The sequence below is a fragment of the Bison bison genome, unplaced genomic scaffold, assembly GCF_000754665.1.
Source record: "Bison bison bison isolate TAMUID 2011002044 unplaced genomic scaffold, Bison_UMD1.0 scf7180017864218, whole genome shotgun sequence".
NCBI lineage: Eukaryota > Metazoa > Chordata > Mammalia > Artiodactyla > Bovidae > Bison > Bison bison.
In genome coordinates this window covers 1,532,120-1,547,597 of record NW_011494790.1, presented here as the reverse complement: position 1 = coordinate 1,547,597, position 15,478 = coordinate 1,532,120, and the positions used below count along the sequence as shown (strand labels likewise).

The 15,478-nt window shown below is 36.2% G+C and overlaps 1 protein-coding gene across 1 annotated transcript in view; it reads right to left on the bottom strand.

Annotated features, from left to right (window-relative positions):
• IPO11 (importin 11) overlaps positions 1-15,478 on the bottom strand; it is a 209,483-nt gene that overhangs the window by 64,792 nt on the left and 129,213 nt on the right. The window contains exons 25-27 of the mRNA XM_010845507.1: positions 12,431-12,526; positions 11,627-11,740; positions 2,098-2,219 (exon numbers count right to left, since the gene is read on the bottom strand). Of these exons, the coding sequence (XP_010843809.1) occupies positions 2,098-2,219; positions 11,627-11,740; positions 12,431-12,526 (332 nt within the window). The remainder of the gene's footprint in view (positions 1-2,097; positions 2,220-11,626; positions 11,741-12,430; positions 12,527-15,478) is intronic.

Below are 15,478 nucleotides of genomic sequence, written 5' to 3'. Positions count from 1 at the left end.
TTTTTTTTTTTAAATTAAAAACTGAAGTCAACTGTAATATCAAAAATAGTAAAACAAATATGCTTTAGATACAAGTAGGTAACTTTCTCATCTTTTAATCTGTGTCATTTCAAGTTTTCTCTTAATCTCAGTACTTTATGTTAGAGAACACTCTAACACACTCTATCAACCTTAGTTTTTTTTCCATTCATTAATTTACTGAGCAAACGTTTACCAAGTGTTGATTACTGCCAAAGAACAGGTTCTTTAACATCTCCACTTTAAAGGCCTGTTAAATCTCTAGTCACTGTTTTTCTACTAAAAAGAAGGGCAAGACCAGTAAGTTAAAATGTTGGTAGCTTCAATGTGGCTTCCAAAAATAAGTAAGACGCCACTCAGTTTCTCAGAGAGGAAATAACATTGCCCTTGTATACATCCACCTGGGAGTTAAAAGAGCAAGCTCTGGCATCAACCGCCCAAGGTCAGAATCTTCCCTTTGACATGCCACTTACCAGGCCCTAAGCAAGTTATTTAACATTTTTAAGTTATTTCTTTGCTCTATAAAAACAAGACAATTATGTCTTTAACTCAGGACTGTTTAAAGATTAAATGAGACATAAATGTAAAGTACTTAGCGAAATATAAGGCAAATGGTAATATAACAAGCATATAAGGTAGGGGGTCCCTAGAGAAACAGAATGAGGCATGGCTTTCTTGATATAAGAGAAGCCATTTTTGGCCTATGCCATTTTGTAATCTAAGCCTGGCTACAATGCGTAACACTGAGAAGGATTTAATAATAATGATTTTAAGGGAACAAAAGAACAAACTGCTATCAAGCAAGAGAAGTAGCAAACATAACAAATCAGCGTATGAAGCACTTTCCTGAGCAGTTTTGCAGAATTTAAACTTCCCAGGCATTAAACCTCCTGATCAACTGGAAACTAAGAAATGATGATGTTCATCTTTACCGACCCTCGTGACTTCAATCAACCAAAGCTTGGACTCTGTGGACTACCCATGCCCCTTCATAATTACGCAAGTACCGGGAGCTTAAAGCTTCCCAAAAGTTGCTGTTCATGGAGACACTGCACTGGGAAAGATCCCTGGTACTCGCCTTACTTGTTTCAAGTACTAAATCCTTCATTCTCCCAGTCTTTGACTTGGTTGTATCTTTTGGCTGGACACTCACCAAGAGGTAAACCCAGTTTTCGGGTAACAGTAAAAGGGCTCAAAGATTATTATCTATTTTTATAATAACATACAATAGCATATGATATTATTATGATGTGAGGACTAAATAATCATCTGTGTTCTTAATTCAAACTACTATACCAGAAATAATAATAAATTTTTTGAAAGATTTTCTAAAGCTAACTGCACTTATTTCACTAATTTATCACTAGGATACAGGTACTATAAAAATTCTCTAAGACAAAAAAATCTAGTATATTATTCTTCTCCTACAACATGAAGTCTTAAGGCCTGCTTTTATACTTCTAAAATTAAAAATACCCCAAAAAGAAATATAATGCCAAACAAAGACAGGGATAAAGGCAAAAAAAAAAAAAAAAATTACTCTTCTTTAAATGCCCCAAATCAAAGCATTTTGTATTTGCTTTATGGAAATGAGGATTTTAATAAAGTTTGGAAAATATAATATAATGACTTCATCTATATAAGGAGAAAAAAATAACTTGTAAGCTTCTTTAGAGATAATCCAAAATTAACAATTATGTAACAAACTACTGAATTACTAGGAGGATAATACACTTTATGAAGTGTTACTGACATTGAAATATTATTTATTTAATATATTTATATAAAACAAGGACCTAAAATTAGATCTAATAAAATTTGGTTATTTTTTAAAATGGGAATTCAGACAAAAATGAAATAAATTGGTAAAATGAACACCAACAAATTAAACTGTAATGCCCACCATTCCCACCTTTTTAGATCCAGATCAACACCTGGTTGGTTATCAACTAAAAAAATTAGCATACATATGCATAAAACAGCACTGCCCAGCAATACACAGCAATACCAATAGCCAAAACAGTGCTAATACTTCTTTGATGCTTTAACAAAACAAATTTTAAGTAAACATTTCCTCACCTATTATCAGATGGCAGAAGAGAAAGCAAAGCCAAGGCTGAAAGTTTTCTTCTTTCAGGCTGGGTAATATTGTCCATGCGATCAACCCACATTTCAATCATATTTCCCAAAAGCTGGTCCATCTGAAAAAAAGACCAGGAGGCATCTCAAAATATTTGAAATGCTCTTTACTTATAAGTACTGTTAAAGGCAAAAGCCTCATAGAAAAGGTTAAAGTACAATTCCAACAAACCACAGAATTGGAATACAAGAATGTGGGGCAACCTGTGAGCTGGGGGAAAAAAATGAGCAAAATCAGAAATGGAATCTAATTAATCTTGAGAGCCAATTAATTGAGTGCCAAATAGACTTGTTCAACTTATCTAGGCTAAGGGTCCACTTGTTTGGTCAAATGCTAGTCTAGATGCTGCCATGAAAGTATTTTGCAGATATGATTACATTTGCAATGAGCTGACATTAAGTAGATTACCCTAGATAATGTGAGTACAGTGTCATTCAATCAGATGAAAGCCTTGAGAAAAAACTAAGGTTTCCTATAAATAGAAGAAACCCTGTCTCAAGAATGTAACACAGAAATCCTGCCCAAGTTTTTATTTTCAGCCTGCCCCACAAAATTAGAAATTGCTAGTCCTTGCAATCAACCATATGAGCCAATTCCTTTAATATCCATGTCCGCTTCTCATGTGTGCGCAACTGTATGTGTGTATATTCTCTCCATCTCTCTACATACACACAGAACTGGCTCTGTTTTGCTGAAGAACCCTAACTAATGCAAAGGTAGAATCTATATAATGAAACACGACCAAGTATACTCACTGTGTAGATTGGAAGTGGGTCTCAGGTTTGCTTATAAACATTTGTACACTTCTCACACCTTTTAAAAAGTGCATTTAATACCAAAATCTGTACTTCACAGATTTTAGTAACATAAGATCAACCTTGAGTTCCCATACTTTCCTACTTTTGTGCTTCTACATTTTTCCAAGAAATGCTTCAATACTTTTTTCCCAACAGTTTAAAAGATAATAAACAGTCAAATGAACACTTACTAGTTCAAGACAATCATTTATACTTGAGCTCCCCAAACGGTGTGCTGTATCCTAAGATGCCACAGTGAACTCAAAGTTATTTAAAATTATTCAGAGAAACACAGTGACATCTGTCGATTACTGCAAGAACTACTAGTTCAAATATAGTTCCCAGTTTTAACATTACATTCCTTTCAATGACTTCCTATCTTTGCATAGTACTACCAAAAAGTCAAGGTACAATAGGAGATGAAAGTGGAGGTATCCAACCTGAAACTAAGGTTTAAGAATCTTGGTAGTGCCCAATGGCCATTCACATTCCACTAATCAGTAACTGCGGCTATTTAAGAAGGAAATAAAGAGTATTTGTGTATAATTTTCAATAGATACAAAGTTATAAGGACATGAATACAAATTAAGTTGTTTGGATTACGTAATCAAAAGAACAGTTAGATATTTACTCTAGAGGCATTGTGAAAATGTTACTAACACATTAAGGGCACCATGAAGCAATACAGTCTAGTAACTGCTGATTTATACCATGTGTCTTCAATGTTCACTTAATTTGGAAACGAATGGCTCAGATGCTTTACAGATTTACTGCAATTAATATCAAGTAAGCAAGATTTTAAAAACAAAGCATAACCATACAAAAGAAAGTATCAAGTTACTAAAATCTAATATATACAAGTAAAACTAGAGTAACATGTGGTTGAAATGAAGATGTAATCAGCAGAGACAGACATCTCTATGGTCTAATACTATTTATAACTTACATTTATTTGCTCTATTATAACAACAGCACATAATAAAAACAGAAATAAGACAACTGTAACAAATGTTGATGACTAGTTATAGTGAATCATGAGGCAAACAAATTCTGCAGTATTGCAGAGAACTATTAATTTCTAAAATTAAAGTATTTCTTAAGCAGCATAATAAAAAGATGATGAGATTTCTCTACTTTGATAACATATGCCAGAATCTACCCTGGCAGGTCATGCTAAAGATACCACAATTAAATAAATACCCATTGTAGAAAGAAAAAAATTATTTCTGACTGGTTCTATCGCTTTTATAACTTTAAAGAATATGACTTATGCTTTCTGTAAGAATTAAGTAGTTTTATATAATTATATTCCCTGTAGGAACAGAATAAAATGTTTATGCAAATAGTGATCTTTTTTAAATGTTGTCTTCTTAATCTAACCTTCATAGCAGCTGCTATTCAAGCAATAAAATGTCATTTTTACATAAGATTTCATGAAAAATCATTCATCTTGTGGAAATAAAAAAGTATCTTCAATCTCTGCAGAATCATAAAGATATGTGTTATTTCAAGTCAAACACTTAAAACAGATTAAGGGGAAAATAATCTAAGTGGCAGGTCTTGAAGAAAGTCATCTCCTTAAGATGAAAAATTTATAGAATTGAAGTATGTTATCAAAATATTTCACTCCTCCCCCCAAATTTACAAAGTCTAAATTAAAGGGTATTGCCAGAAAGAGTAAGATGATAACATTTCTAGAAAACAACGAAATACTCAAGGTATAATTCAGTCTCAGTTTTGTAGAAAGATAAACAGATATTATTCCAATTACTCAGCTACAAACAACTTACTGAATCTTTGGAAAAAAGTTATTTACCCTAGAAGCATACTGACACTGTGAAAACAATTTTAGTTTAGCACTGAACATTTGCTCACTCCCTCTGAAATTCCACTAAAATGAGAGTAAATAAATATAAAAAGCAAACAAATAACCCCACATGGTCTATAAAAGAGAAGAAACTACAACTGGTAAAGAAGGCAACAACTTCTCAGAAGATGGCCAAGTGGATGAAAGAGTGCTTAGTAAGTGACTTAGCAGAACAAAAAAGCCTGGAAACAAATTGCTTGCCAGGGGAAAAACAGTCTAATGCAAACAGACTTGTTTCTCAGAATCTTGCAATTATCAAGCCACAAAGAAGACAGAGGCATAGAGCTCAAATACAGGAAAACTAGCTGAGAATCTGTATAAGGAACAATTAGAAACTTCCAGATCACCACCCCCACTCCTATGGGAGTACAAAGATTCAGTATCTGCAAAAATAAATTCTGAGAAGTCCCAACTCAGGCATCAAGAACAGGGGGAAGACAAGGTGAGAAACAAATTAAAATTACATGATCTAAATGAAAATCAAGATGCTGAGTGGTGAAAAACCATAATCCCCAAAGCCCTTCCCCCAATCCTGAATTCCACAACAAGTGTTTACAAGAAGAAAGATGCTATCCCTTGGAAGAAAAAGGAAGTCTAAAGAGAAAAGGGGCCTACAAATACCGTCATTTTCTAGCAAATTTCCCTACAGCAAAAGCACCATTCTTCAATACTCTAGGCTCTAAACTGAATTAGGTTTTAGTCTAAAAAGTATTCTTCATTCAAGACAGAAAACAACTCTGAAAGGCTTTGATTAGCAAATGCTTAGAGATGGACTAAGCAGGTGCACTACAATGAACCCAACTTCTTACCTAAAAATATAAAATCACTCCTAATTAACTTGGTTTTCTCTACTATCTGACAACTGTTTTCAAATGTTTAGACGAGACAAACCCTTCTGCAACATCTTTGCTTGTTCAAAGCTATCTGGATTTACTGGAACTCATTTTCCTCAGTTCAGTTCAGTTCAGTCGCTCAGTCGTGTCCGACTCTTTACGACCCCATGAATTGCAGCATGCCTGGCCTCCCTGTCCATCACCTACTCCCAGAGTTCACCGAAACTCATGTCCATCGAGTTGGTGATGCCATCCAGCCATCTCATCCTCTGTCGTCGCCTTCTCCTCCTGCCCCAATCCCTCCCAGCATCAGAGTCTTTTCCAATGAGTCAACTCTTTTCATGAGGTGGCCAAAGTACTGGAGTTTCAGCTTTACCATCAATCCTGCTGCTGCTGCTGCTGCTAAGTCACTTCAGTCGTGTCCGACTCTGTGCGACCCCAGAGACGGCAGCCCTGGGATTCTCCAGGCAAGAACACTGGAGTGGGTTGCCATTTCCTTCTTCAATGCATGAAAGTGAAAAGTGAAAGAAGGGAAGTCACTCAGTCGTGTCCGACTCTTCTCGACCCCATGGACTGCAGCCTACCAGGCTCCTCCATCTGTGGGATTTTCCAAGCAAGAGTACTGGAGTAGGGTGCCATTGCCTTCTCTGAGCATCAGTCCTAGTCCTATTTAATTCTGATGTCCTTTAAAACGGCTCACAATCAACAGTAGCCATTTGAACGACAGTAATATTACATTCTCTTTCATTCACATAGTCTCTAGACTCAAAACATGATGGCTTGACAATTTTTGGCCAATTCTTTGTGAAAAACATTTTTTCTTCACATTGAAAAGTGAAAAAAAATAAGTGTCCCATGAAAAGCCAGTGCTCTTACTACAGTGACAGAAGTAAGTCTGACCCTATAACATCTCTCTCCAATCCTTCATACTGTCAACAAACTGAAGCAGCACCAGCACCTGCCACAGGTCATTATTTCTATTTTGCCAAGAACAAGGCAAGGATGCCAAATTTTACCACTTCTATTCAACACAGTATTGCATGTTCTAGCCAGAACAAATAGACAAGCAAAAGAAATAAAAAGCATCAAAACTGCAAAGGAAGAAGCAAAATTATTATGTTTTATGTATGATATGTTCTTATATATAGAAAGTCCCAAAGATACCACCAAAAAAACTGAGAATATATAAATTCAGCAAAGTAGCAAAGTATGAAGTCAACACACGTGTACCCCAATGTTCATTGCAGCACTGTTTATAATAGCCAGGACATGGAAGCAACCTAGATGTCCATCAGCAGATGAATGGATAAGAAAGCTGTGGTACATATACACAATGGAGTATTACTCAGCCATTAAAAAGAATACATTTGAATCAGTTCTAATGAGATGGATGAAACTGGAACCTATTATACAGAGTGAAGTAAGCCAGAAAGAAAAACACCAATACAGTATACTAACGCATATATATGGAATTTAGAAAGATGGTAACAATAACCCTGTGTACAAGACAGCAAAAGAGACACTGATGTATAGATCAGTCTTATAGAACTCTGTGGGAGAGGGAGAGGGTGGGGAGATTTGGGAGAATGGCATTGAAACATGTATAATATCATGTATGAAACAAGTCGCCAGTCCAGGTTCGATGCACGATACTGGATGCTTGGGGCTGGTGCACTGGGACGACCCAGAGGGAGGGTATGGGGAGGGAGGAGGGAGGAGGGTTCAGGATGGGGAACACAGGTATACCTGTGGCAGATTCATTTTGATATTTGGCAAAACTAATACAATATTGTAAAGTTTAAAAATAAAATAAAATTAAAAAATATGAAGTCAACAAACAAAAGTCAGTTGCATTTCTATACATAAACAGTGACCAATCTAACAAAGATAGTACGAAAACAATTCCATTTATATTACCATCAAAAAGAATAAAATGCTTAGGAATTAACCAAGGAGGTGAAAGACATATAACAAAAAATACTAAACATTCCCTATTAAGAAATTAATAAATAAAAACATATCCCACATTCATGGATTCCAAGACAATATTAAGAAATGTCAATACATCTACTGGATCATAGAAAAAGCAAGAGAATTCCAGAAAAAACATCTGCTTCATTGACTAAGCTACAGCCTTTGACTGTGTAGATCACAACAAACTGTGGAAAATTCTGGAAAAGATGGGAATACCAGACCATCTTACATGCCTCCTGAGAAACCCATATACAAGTTAAGAAGCAACAGGTAGGCCAGACATGGAACAATGGACTGGTTCAAGATTGGAAAGGAGTGCATTGAGGCTGTATATTGTCACCCTGCTTATTTAACTTATATGCAGAGTACATCATGAGAAATGTTGGGCTGCATGAAGCTCAAGCTGGAATCAAGATTGCCAGGAGAAATATCAATAACTTCCAATATGCAGAAGACACCACACTTATGGCAGAAAGCAAAGAAGAATTAAAGAGCCTCTTGATGAAGGTGAAAGAGGAGAGTGAAAAAGCTGGCTTAAAACTCGACACTCAAAAAACGAAGATCATGGCATCCCGTCCCATCACTTCATGGCAAATAGATGGGGAAACAATGGAAACAGTGACAGACTTTATTTTCTTGGGCTCCAAAATCACTGTGGATGGTGACTGCAGCCATGAAATAAAACGATGCTTGCTCCTTAGAAAAAAGCTACAACAAACCTAGACAGCATATTAAAAAGCAGAGACATTACTTTGTCAACAATGGTCCGTCTAGTCGAAGCTATGGTTTTCCCAATAGTCATGTATGGATGTGAGAGTTGGATCATAAAGAAAGCTGAGCGCCGAAGAATTGATGCTTTTGAACTGTGGTGGTGGAGAAGACTCTTGAGAGTCCCTTGGACTGCAAGGAGATCCAACCAGCAATCCTAAAGGAAATCAGTCCTGAATATTCACTGAAAGGACTGATGCTGAAGTTGAAGCTCAAATACACTGGCCACCTGATGCAAAGAGCCAACTCATTGGAAAAGACCCTGATGCTGGGAAAGATTGAAGGTAGGAGGAGAAGGGGGCATCAGAGGACAAGATGGTTGGATAGCATCACTGACTCAAAGGACACGAGTTTGATCAAACTCCAGGGACAGTGAAGGACAGGGAAGCCTGGCGTGCTGCAGTCCATCGGGTCACGAATAGTCGGACATGACTGAGCGACTAAACAACGGCTCCTCAAAGCAATCTACAGTTTCAATGCAATCTCTATCAAAATATCAATGATATCTTTTCTTTGTAGAAACAGAAAAGGCCATCCTAAAGTTCATCAAGAATCTCAAAGGATCCTGAATAGACAAAATCATCTCTGAAAAGATGAAAAAAGCCACAGGACTCACACTTTTGAATTTCAACATGCATTACAAAGGTTTAGTAATCAAAATTATGTGATATTTTTGACAAGTCAAAATATTTTTGACAAAAGTAGACATATAGATCGATGGAATAGAATAGACAGCCCAGAAATAAACCCTTGCATAAATGATTGAACGATTTTTGACAAGAGTGCCAAGATCATTCAATGAGGAAAGGACAATCTTTTCAACAAATGGCACTGTAAAAAGTGAATAACCATATGCAAAATAATGAAGCTGGATCCTTACCTCATACCATATACAAAATTCAACTCAAAATGTGTCAGAGATAAACAACAGCACATACTGTATAACACAGGGAAGTATAGCCATTATCTTATAATAACATTATACACACACACACACACACACACACACACACACACACACACACACCATGGAATATTACTCAGCCTTAAAAAGGAAAGGAATTCTGACATACTCTACAATACTATGAACGTTCAGATCTCTGGAGAAGGAAATGGCAACCCATTCCAATATTCTTGGCTGGAGAATCCCACAGACAGAGGAGCCTGGAGGGCTACAGTCCATGGGGTGGCAAAGAGTCAGACATGACTAAGCACGCACACACCATGAACTTTCAGAATATTAGGCTTAAAGTGATACGTTAGTCACGAAAAGACAAATATTTTAAGATTCCACTTGTATGAGGTATTTAGAGTAGTCAAAAATCACAGACATAAAAAGTAGCATGGTGTTTCCAGGGGCTACAGGGAGAGGGTAACGAGAAGTTATTGTTTTATGAGTACAGAGGTTCAAGTTTTATAAGTCTGAAAGAGTTATGGAGATGGATGGTGATGAAGATTGTACATTATTATGTTAAATACCACTGACCTGCATACTTGAAAATAGGTAAGATGGTAAATTTTATGCTATGTGTATCTTATCAGAAGGAAAAAAAAACACTAGGGAAAAAATTTAACAGTATCTTTTCACTTCCCACAGCATACTGGACATAGTTCTAACATAGGACTTATAATAACATTACAAAATGGCCTGTTAAGTACTCTCTCCCTTTAAAAATCAAGCTTGTCAAACCAAGTGTCTCCAGTATACAGTGGAGAAGTGCCTATTTCAGGATGTACAGGAGGCAGCAGAACGTGGTCACTGAGATGAAGTGAGGTTACTGGGGTGTGCATATCAATTCCATCACTTACTAGCTTTGGAAACGTGACCAAGTCACCAAATCTCTCCAAGTCGCAACTTTCTCAGGTGTGAGATAGATATAAAAATATTATTACCTCCTTGGGTTGTTGTGAGGATTTAAAATAATACAAAAAATGTATAGTTATTACTAAGATCACTCAACAGATTTTGCTGAACTCAACTGAACACACTCTTTAAACTTTTAACATTATTCCATCACAGCTAAATTTAATGAAGCTAATGAAAAATCTGACCTGTCTATTCATCAAAATGAAGTCTAGGTTCTCTAATTAGGTTAGTCTAATTCTGTAAAAACTAACATACATTCTACAATTTGCACTTCCTTACTCTGGATTTTCATTAAAAGTGGAAACGGAAATATCTGTTGCAGCCACAAACCTAAATTTTTCACAAATTGCCCCTCCATTCTAGAGATATCAGTCAAGTACATTCTACCTTCTACATTTTATAAACCTTAACAGATTAATCACTTAAGACATAAAAATCATATTTTACTATAATATATGTAGTCTCAAGTAACCAACTCATTGAAGAACCTATTCCAAACTTACTCAGGTGATTGGTTTCAATTTAGTATGTTTTTAATAAACTTTGATGAAAAGGTCATTTCCTACAGTAATGATGATAGAAACACAGCGTGACATTAAGAACAAGTTCATTAAAGAAATGAAACAAAGGTAGTACATGACTGTATGTAAAGTAGTCCTGTTTCATTTTATGTCTGCTGCTAAGTCGCTTCAGTAGTGTCCGACTCTGTGCGACCCCAGAGACGGCAGCCCACCAGGCTTCCCCGTCCCTGGGATTCTCCAGGCAAGAACACTGGAGTGGGCTGCCATTTCCTTCTCCAATGCATGAAAGTGAAAAGTGAAAGTGAAGTCGATCAGTCGTGTCCAACTCTAGCAACCCCATGGACTGCAGCCTACCAGGCTCCTCCGTCCATGGGATTTTCCAGGCATAAGTACTGGAGTGGGTTGCCATTGCCTTTTCCTTCACTTTATGTATGAGGTAACAAAAACTACAACCATAAACAAATCAAAATTCTATCCTATAGTTAAGTAGAATAACATTGTCTATTTTGAGAGATAACAACATTTAAGTTTCAAATTGCCACTCACAGATTCCTCTTTCTTCTTTTTCCCAAATTATCGTATGGCATAGGTTATTGAAGATTTAAAATAACAAAAATACTTATTTCAAGATCATGCTTGTTGAAAGCAATTCCATGAATGATTCAACTATGTATGACTTCATTTTGTATTCTTGAACATAATAATAAAATTTGATTCAGGCAATAAAAAAATAAAATTTAAATACTTCAAGGTTTTTTTTATAGACTCATTATTTCACCAAATTTTTTTGAAACTTTATTTGGATAAAGATTTTCTTTAATTTAAGTACATAAATTCTTACCTCTTGATTAAATTTATGTGCCATCTCATTAAGAAGTGAAGAAAAAAAACTAGTGTTTTGTAGCAGGACTCGACCCATAACTCCGAGATATGTTGACATTACTACAGGATATCTCTGTGCAATTAAAATACAGCATATTTAAAACTGTGTTATGGTACAAGTATAAACAATAATAAATAATCATTGACAAAGTAACAATCAACAGGGATATGAAATAATATTCTTCTTTATACTGCTTCTTTAGAATGAACTGCCAATATTGTTGAGTTCTAACTAACTTACTAAATATATATGTCTCACAAGGTAATATATACATATTATGTACATATTTTTATGGATTATATATGTATGTATATAATAAAGAGAGGAACAAAGAAAGAATATTTATCAATGGCATACTTACACATTTATATTACTTTAAAAGCTCCTAACATATATATTCAGAGTCTATTAAAGAGCTTAAGTTAGAAGAAAACCAGTATTTTCATATATTTCATACATTACCTAGTTTTATGTAACAAAACTAGCACTATTTTTCCCGTTCCTATGCTTAACATGTTTGTGTATGAACACACATGCGTATGAGTGAAAGACATGAGATAGCAAAGGAAGTTCATACTTTCCTATGTAGAGACAGAAATAGCAAAGCTGTATAACTGCCCTGAAATTGAGGTCATTTACTGCAAAATAATCAAACAGGAAGTCCTTTTTGTATCTAACAATGAATAAGAAGTAATTTTCCAAAGAAGTAAAATAGAACCCTAGAATCTAGCATTAACATTAGAAGATTAAGAAAAATCTTACCTCCCCTTCTATAATACCTCTGAAAATACAGGGTAGAATTGGTTGAAACATTTGCGGACCTAATACTGGGTTCACCTTAAGGGCATTTTCCACAACCTAAAAACCAAAATGACACAATGGTAATGCTTAGTAATTCAAGTCAATGCTTTATACAAAACACAGGTAAAGAAAACAATATCTTAAATACACATACATACAAACACATGAAATATTCATTATCCTGACACTAGACACACTTCTATAAGATAGTCCATTAAAAATTACAATTCAATTTTAAGGATATAATATTTAGACACAGCTATATAGTTCACATAGAATTATAATTAATCACATTCTGATAACTGTACTTCTTATCTTTGCATTTTAAACAAACAACCCTTACAAAATGTTTAATGATACTTGCTTAATGTCTCATATTTGTTTAAAATTTATGGTCTTATAGAGGCAAAAGGCATTTTAAAAGTATTCTAATAGTGAAAAGTGAAATTAGTAACAACTATACTCTCTATACAAAACGAAGCCTACATTTAAAATTTTTATTTACTTATTTTAATTGGAGGAAAATTACTTCACAATATTGTGATGGTTTTCGCCATACATCAGTATAAATCGGCCATAGGTAAACATGTGTCCCCTCCATCCTGAACCCCCCTTGCACCTCCCTCCCCACCCTATCCTTCCAGCTTATCACAGAGCACCGGCTTTGGGTGCCCTGAAACCTGCACTTTTAATTTATCAGTCAACTGGATGGAAAACGAATGCATATAAACTAGGTATTTATTAAATGAGAAATAATCTTATTGTATTTATAATACAATCATACAGATTATTAAGCATGCACACTGATTGTGACATGCGATAATTTAAAACATAAAGTTCTTTTATACGAGTGAGATGGGTTCCTTCTAAAACAAATACAGCATGAAATTCAAACGGGGCTGGGATTTCTGTTTTGCCGGGCAGGAGTTGGGGTGCAGGGAGTGAGGAGGGCAGTGGTCAGAAAGCTGCAGTGAGGATCAATAAGAAATGCCCACCCTTCTGGTCCCACTGCCTGAGGGGTAAGAATGAACAAAGGCACCATCTGAGAGGGTTGCAGGCAAGTGCCAATCTCAAGGCAGAGAGGTGGGCTTCTCTGAAGAGCGTCCAGCAATGGTTCTCAGGACTGACTACTGGCATTCCCCGTGGGACAAGTATTTACTCTGCAGGAATATTCCACCTATCAAAGGGTTTTAAGCATCTCTGATCTCTGCTCATTATGTACCAATTGTATGCTCCCAATACAGTGACAACCAAATACACCTTGTGCATTTCAAAACATTCTCAAGGTAAGCAAATAATACAATGAATGACAAGATTTTTTTTTGTCCATGAGACAAACGGAATGTCAAAAACTTTAAAAATACAAAAACTTTTACTGTGGGCCGAACACTATGCTATCTACTAAGAGATACGGGAAAAAAAAAAAAAAAGATATCACAGTTTATGATTAAAAGCCACAGGAAATGATGAGATACATAACATAATTAAATCTGACCTCAGTAAGTTTTGTCAAAAAAATCAGACTCAGAATAAAGAGGGGGAAAGATGTAAATAAGCTACCCAGAGGTAGATGTCACTAGAAATTTTATCCAGGAATGGAAAGTAAGGCCATCTGCTGACTGCTGGACCCCCTTTACCTTCCTAAAACCCCACTAAAATTAGAGTAGGAAGATTTTAAAGGGAGGAGGAATAATTGTAAAAGGACAAAAGGAATGAGAGATGAATACTGGAAGGTACAAAAAAAAGAAATTCAAGAAGTAACTGACTTATCAGATGAGAGAAAGCTGAAACCTAAGGCTGCAATACAGAAAGCCAAGAGCAACTCGATGTGTATCAAATTTATCTTCTCCCTACAAATTCTTCAAGAGATGGGAATACCAGACCACCTTACCTGCCTCCTGAGAAACCTGTATGCAGGTCAAGAAGCAACAGTTACAAATGGACATGGAACAACAGACTGGTTCTAAACTGGGAAAGGAGTACATAGAGGCTGTATATTGTTACCCTGCTTATTTAACTTATATGCAGAGTACACATGTGAAATGCTGCGCTGGATGAAGCTCAAGCTGGAATCAAGATTGCCAGGAGAAATATCAATAACCTCAGATATGCAGATGACACCACACTTACGGCAGAAAGCGAAGAGCCTCTTGAGGAGCTCTTGAGGAGCTCTTGAGGAGCCTCTTGAGGAGAGTGAAAAAGCTGGCTTAAAACTCTACATTCGAAAAACGAAGATCATGGCATCCCGTCCCATCACTTCATGGCAAATAGATGGGGAAACAACAGAAACAGTGACAGACTATTTTCTTGGGCTCCAAAATCTCTGTAGATGGTGAGTGCACCATGAAATTTAAAAAAAAAGAAAAAAACACTTGCTCCTAGGAAGAAAAGCTACAACAAACCTAGAGAACATATTAAAAAGCAGAGACATTACTTTGCCGACAAAGGTCCATCTAGTCAAAGCCATGGTTTTTCCAGTAGTCATGTATGGATGTGAGAAAAGAAAAAGGAAAGTGAAGTCACTGAGTTGTGTCCGACTCCTTGAGACAGCATGGACTGTAGCCTACCAGGCTCCTCCATCCATGAGATTCTCTAGGCAATAATACTGGAGTGAGTTGCCATTTCCTTCTCTAGGGGAATCTTCCCGATCCAGGGATCAAACCTGCATCTCTCACATTGCAGGCAGGTGCTTTACCCTCTGAGCCATCAGGGAAGCCCACTGGGGATGTGAGAGTTGGACCATTGGGGATGTAAGAGTTGGACCATAAAGAAAGCTGAGCACTGAAGAATTGATGCTTTTGAACTACAGTATTGGAAAAGATTCTTGAGAGTCCCTTGGACTGCAAAAGGATCAAACCAGTGCATCCTAAAGGAAATCAGTTCTGAATATTCATTGGAAGGACTGATGCTAAAGCTGAAGCTTCAATACTTTGGCTACTTGATGCGAAGAACTGACTCACTAGAAAAGATCCTGATGCTGGGAAACATTGAAGGCAGGAGGAAAAGGGG